We start from the raw sequence: 6,612 nt of genomic DNA, 5'->3' as shown, positions 1-6,612 counted from the left end.
AAGAAAGTAGTGTGTGTGTGTGTGTGTGTGTGTGTGTGTGTGTGGAGTTCCCAGTTGAGAACACACCCGCAGCAAAACCTAAGGATAAAGGGACTACTCCATGAAGAAAATCTGGTATGGGATGTGATAAGTGATTGGGCATAAGATTTATATACTCCAGGAACAGCCTAAGCCAGAACAGTTGTGTTGTGGTCAGTGATCAAGTACAGAAAATCCTGAGTCAGAAAACACAGAGATCTGGACTTGGTTTGCCCTTGCTTGGGAATATATCTGATAAAAGTGGAATTTTCTGAATGAACCATAACCACCCACCCTCACAGCAATGGGATGAAATAATTCAGAGCTAATGAACTGCAAAAGGCTCCAGGATGTGAAAATAGAGAGTAACCTCCTTGACTGACTACCAACCCTAATCTCTGGGGAATCAAGGAGAGCATCCCAAACTCACCAAGGAAGCATCTGTAAACAGAGGAGACTCAGTATGAAACAGAGGAATGGTAACCCACACTGTGATCAAAGCCCTGTCAAGCCACCAAGTAAGGTCAGCCCTGATCCCAAGTGGAAGGGAGATGGGATGGTCCAAGAGATCTTGGGGAAGTTCTGTTGGGCAAGCAGCATTCAATGAAGGGAATGCATATGCACTTGACCAAAGGGAATGAGAGCTTCTAAGGAAGCCCACAACTCCAAAAGAAAGAAAACCTTTCATGCAGAAAGAGAAAGAAAAGGTAGGGCCTTCATGACTGCCTGCTCCATATCTCTAAGCCAAAGTGGAGAAGGCTGGGCTCGACTGAGATGGGAAGTGAAAAGAACCCCAAATGAATAAGATACTTGGAGGGGGTAGTAAAGGACTTCTCCAACATGATGAGAAACTCCACCCAAGCATATTCTCAAACAATTTAGCAGGTGTGAGTGACTGAGTGAGCATGGGAAGAGGCGAGCAGAAGCCAGTCGTCCATGTAATAGGAAGTCTGACGACTCGGAGTGAAGATGATGTGCAAAAGAGCATACTACTCAACAAAACACATACGGATTTAAAGAAAGACTGAAAGGCAGCACCCAGAACTGGAAAACAGAAACCCTCATGGACATACCAAAGGAAAATGACGAGACACTGGGGCAAAAAATCCCATCTAAGTGAGACTCCAGAGTGAAGTGAGCTCTCTCCAGATAAGAATACAGCTGGGAAATAGCTATGATGGGATTCCTATCTCCCACTTATTTTGGATACAACAGATAGATGGGAGTAAAATCATGATTGATTGGGCACCACCAATTCAATAGCTCCTTTACATAGTAGGTCTCGAACAAACTCAGCAAAACAACTGGACAAAGTATGATCTCAAGGAGAAGATCTGGGAAGTGGATAAAGGAAAGCAAAACAGAAGGCAAAAACACAAAGACTGAACCCATAGAACCCAAAAAATTATAGTGAAGTGTAGCCAAAGACACATGAATTAAACATACTGAAAGTACTCATTACTAACGAACTAACAAAATGTAGAAACATGTAAAGTCCACAAAGTAAGAAAAATAACAAACCTGAAAAACTAATAAACTCAACAGAAAACATAAAACAATATGTAATACCCAAAGTATAAAACCACTAAAGGAACTTAGAAGATAAATGACCATTAAATATTGAACATACAAGTCCACCCAAAGAATCTATAAGAAGAAGAACATGAAAATAAAACCAACCCAAAAGAACATGAGAATAAAAATGGAACCAGTTAACAATAACAAAGTTTAACTCTAATCTAATTCCCAATTAGACGTGACTAGTATTAATGAAAAAGGAACTTACAAACAAAATAACATTAACAGTAAAAAGAAGTAAATATGCAAACAAAAACAAAGTAATAATCAAACTCCAAACACAAGTTTAAACTAAATTAATGTAGATGGTAAAAGAAATATCAAAATCTAACTTACTCAACACTAAGTAGAGAAGACATGAATGATGTAAATTATCAAGTGTTAAATTAGGTCCATCCACACAAGCTAACATAAAGTCACTAAACATGGGTATACCTACTAGGAGTGAGAAGTACACACTGAAAAACTTACCACAGAAGAACAATACATAACCTAGCAGATTACATAGTAACAGGTGGAAAGACAATTTCTACACAGTAGTTATATCGTCTTCACAAAAATCATAACCTGACAGGAAAAATCGTTGGCTGAACGTTAGACACAAACTTCCCGCAAACTAAAGCCTGTGCTTCCCCAGCAGCCATCACCGACACTGAGATCTGGGGACTAGTATTCTACTGACGGCAGGAATTTCAACATCTGTCATATTAAATCTTGAATTAATATAAACAAAGTTGAATTCAGAAACAATTCTAAAACAAATGAGTAGAAACAATGGAAATCAAACACAATAAACTGAAACTCATAAATTTGTGATCAAGCACAATCAAAATCTTGTACTCACATGGAGAATGACTTAAAACACACGTCTATACACTAGAATGCCAATTGAAAAAATGAGGATTGTGCTGCAATGGTAGAGGGAGCTACCTGAGCTAGTATAGGTGGCACAGTATGATTGGTGAAGGGTAGTCACATGATTATCACATGTTGCTACAATGGTGCAAAAATGAAGGGGCATAAAAAACTGGTGCACTGTTGAAAAAAATTTGAGCAATGCTTAGAGGGCAAATTAAGGTCGAGAGAGCTTGGAGTTGGATGAGGTGGTACCATTTCAGAACTGGGCAATGTTCCACTACATTGGCACTGATTTGAACTGGAAATAACACTGAGGGAACCCAAAATTACTTAACATTCATGAATCAAACATAAACAAAAAAGCATAAACATTTCACTTGTACATCCATAGTTAATACAAATCTGTTGATTAATGAGAGCCAACAAAACATCAAATATATCCTGGTACATTGTACACTCATATTCAATCCATATATATTGTTCAATCAGGACCTACAAAGCATTGATAAAAACCCTGTACATCCAGTTCGATCCAAATACATTTATAAGTTATTATTACTTCATAGAACAGTGAAATATGTAACAGATCCCTTCTAAATTCATTGTCTGATCCCAATATAATGATAATTGAGTGTCAACAAAGCACTGATGAGCTTCCATAGTCAAATAACTAATAAGGTCTCAACTAGAGAAGGAAAATCTTCCAAAACAGCTAATAAGCCACATGGAATGTGGGTATATGGAGAATTGTTGGTAAGTATGATGCAACTACTCAAGTTTAACCTTAATTACAGGTGATGGTATAGAATAAGATTACAAAAGTGTTACTGTATTAGGTTCCTGATATTAAAGACTAAAATAACCAATTTTAGTTACTGATATAAATCTCTGATACAGGAAAAAATTGTGATAACAAATTTCAGATTAACAATGATAAATTAAGTCACACTGCTAAATCAGAACAGGTGAAATTCATATTATGTTAAGAAAACAAAACATTAAAATTCTAGATATATAAACTTACTACTAGTTATTGTGAAAGTTTCATCTTCCTTTTTCAATTTGATATCCAACAAATCATCCTGCTTCTCATCAGGAAAGGGTTCAACCTTCATCTTTAATACTTCCATGATTACCTAGAAGCTTCACCTTTATATTCTGTAAAAAAAACGTTTTCAGTTAGACTACAGAGAAACAAGAAATAAAAGTCACATCCTTCATAAATCTTAAAAAATTCAATAAATACTATTCTCGAAATTCACGTCAACTTGATAGCTTTCATATCAAATTATAAGCTTTATCTTTTTCACATCTATATACTAAGACTAAGAGTGACATTAAATGAAATAATGTGACTTTAATACAAGTATTAAAACACCAAGAAAACCTTTACCAACAGTTTGATGCAGTTGAAACACGTATTATGTAATGACTAAAGATCAGGTTTTTACTCTATTGACTAGATTATATAACTTCCTATATAATATTAAACTAAAACACGAAAAACTGTAACTAATGAAAAGTGAAATACTTTTGAACCATTCAGAAGTTGAATTACTGACATTTCTACATACTTGATACCAACAAAATACACTTGATTTTTAATTTAATTATTTGCATTTACGTGAACATGCACGATGGGTTTTCTTCACCCGTTACTATACTGCATAAGTATTACTATTAGGATTAATATTTTCTTTTTTCTTCTTTTTTTTTCAAATTCAATACCTCCCTGTAACTTTTTAGTTTTTGAGCTATCGTGGTGACAAATTGCTGAAAGTGAATATCATGGCGAGCTGTCAAAGATTAACAAAATATTAATAGTTGTTTGCACGTTATAGGACCGATTACCTACTACTACTACTAGGGTTAACTAATATTTTAATAACTCATATGGTACCCGTTTGCTGAGTGAAGAGAGAGAGGCATTATTTTAATATTTATAAATTAAAAAAGCACACAAACAAAATTATTTTTTATAAATTAAATAAACAATAGTAAATTGGTATAATAACGAAAAGTAGCATTAGTAGTACCTAAAATATCTTGTTTAACAGAATTAAATCAACAAGAAATTATAACATTAACGAGTTTATAGATAACTTAAATGTAAAAGGATAATTTGCAAGATTGTCTCGCTAATCCCATACACATGCGCATTCTGCCATAGGGATGACATTGGGATTCGACATTCGACGACGAGAAACCCACTTTGGGACTAATAATGGCTGGAGACGGCTTGAATGGGTAATAAAGAAAAACTCTGATGTAAGTTTAACATAACATAAATGTACAAGATGTCGACAAAACTGATGATGACAAAACCTTGTCGAAACGTTGTACATTTGCTATTATGTTAAACTTATATTAAAGTTTTTCTTCATTACCCATTCAACCCATCTCCAGCCATTATGGGATTCGACAGTGTCAAAATAGCTACACAATTGTGAAGGTATTTGTATTGTTACTACAGTGGAAGTCACGTGACCCTAGTAACACGTCATGAGGTTCTAAAAAGATCATGTCTGTTCGTGGCAACTCTGGTCTTTTCAACGCGCCCTCTAGTCTTGTATATAAGCGCGCCAGGTAAAGCGAAATTAATTAATCGAGATATGATTGCAGACAGAGAGTCAAGCATGGTAGAAAGTGCGTGAATCGTTGTGAATTATAGCGTGTGTTAAAGTTAAAGTAACTGTGGAAATTAAGTGTATTGCAAAGTTGTATTGAGAGGGAATAAACTACTTTTGATTAAGAAAGGACTTGTGTCGCTGAAGTTTCATCCGAAATAAATTATACGGAAAATTAACAAACGAACAAATTGGTTTAGAGAGTGGAACTGAAAAAAAGAGAGAGAAAAAAGAAGATGGAAATGAGAAGTGACAAATCAAACGACAGCTTAGCAGATTTGACGGCAGCAATACAAGAACAGCAAAAGAAACAAGAAGAACGAGAAAGAAGCAAGAAGAGAAATTACAGCAGTTGTTGGAGGAAAAAGAAAATAAACATGAAGAACAGGAAAAGAAACAAGAAGAGAGACAACACCAGTGGCAAGAAAACCTGCAACAGTGGCAGCTCGAACAACAAAATAAACAAAAGAGATCACAGCAGTTGTTGGAGGAAAAAGGAAAGAAACAAGAAGAGAGATTACAACAGTGGCAAGAAAACCTGCAATACTGGCATCTCGAACAGCAAAATAAACAAAAGAGATTACAACAGCTGTTGGAGGAAAAAGAAAAAAAACAAGAAGAGTGAGAACATAAACAAGAAGGGAGACTACAGCAGTGGCAACTGGAACAAGAAAGGAAACAAGAAGTACAAATGGAAAACATCAGTAAATTTAAAAGCAAATTAAATACATTAAAGGATGATTTATTGTATTTTACACAAGGTTTATTTGTAATTTGTTTATTTGTAATTAAGCACAAAGCTACACAATGGGCTATCTGTGCTCTGCCCACCACGGGTATCGAAACCCGGATTCTAGCGTTGTAAGTCCGCAGACATACCGCTGTGCTACTGGAGGGCCATTTACACAAGGAGGATACATTAACCATCAACCTAATCAGCCCCAGACAATAGCAAGCCCCTTCCAGACCCCGCAGCTAAACCCTAATGAAAACATCATCAGTCCTGTCAGAAGTCACATCCCAGATATGAATGTCAGCAACAGGGGTGATCAAATACGAAGGAAGCCAGAGGAATTCGATGGGAAGGCACCATGGGAAACATATAGAGCACAATTTGAGCTCCTGGCAAAAATGAATGGATGGACAGAAGAGCAGGGGCAGTGTACCTGGCAACGAGCTTGAAGGGACAACCACTGGAAATACTTGAACAGTTGTCAGCAGACGACAGGCACAAAGAAAAAGCACTGGTAGCTGCTCTAGAAGTGAGATATGGAACTCAAAATCAGTCAGAAGTCTACAAGGCTAGGTTCAAGATGAGAGTCCATGCTAAAGGGGAGAGCCTGCAAGAGCTAGCATAGAATTTGGAAAGTATAGCACACAAGGCCTACCCAACTGCACCACCCGATGTCCTCAAGTTGTTGCTGAGGGATCAGTTTGTAGATGCCTTGGAAAGTCCACAACCGAAGATACAAGTAAACCAAGCACACCCCTCTACTATGCAGGATGCAATGGCCAGAGCTTTTGAATTTGA

General features: G+C 36.5%; 1 protein-coding gene across 10 annotated transcripts in view; it reads right to left on the bottom strand.

The window, feature by feature from the left end:
- The window catches only part of LOC106473049 (zinc finger protein 287-like), a 39,764-nt gene extending 35,026 nt beyond the window's left edge, over nucleotides 1-4,738 (bottom strand). For 5 of the 10 annotated variants that reach the window (XM_022401558.1, XM_022401566.1, XM_022401569.1 and 2 more), the window contains exons 1-2: nucleotides 4,183-4,333; nucleotides 3,479-3,612 (exon numbers count right to left, since the gene is read on the bottom strand). In XM_022401558.1, coding sequence (XP_022257266.1) covers nucleotides 3,479-3,584 — 106 coding nt within the window. In that variant the 5' untranslated portion in view covers nucleotides 3,585-3,612; nucleotides 4,183-4,333. The other 5 variants (XM_022401561.1, XM_022401564.1, XM_022401559.1 and 2 more) reach the window with 5 other exon arrangements.
- Nucleotides 4,739-6,612: the final 1,874 nt, after the last annotated feature.

The sequence above is a fragment of the Limulus polyphemus genome, unplaced genomic scaffold (genome assembly GCF_000517525.1).
Source record: "Limulus polyphemus unplaced genomic scaffold, Limulus_polyphemus-2.1.2 Scaffold5846, whole genome shotgun sequence".
NCBI classification, from domain to species: Eukaryota; Metazoa; Arthropoda; class Merostomata; order Xiphosura; family Limulidae; genus Limulus; species Limulus polyphemus.
The sequence above is the reverse complement of the archived record's forward strand: the minus strand, read 5'-3'. Positions and strand labels throughout refer to the sequence as shown.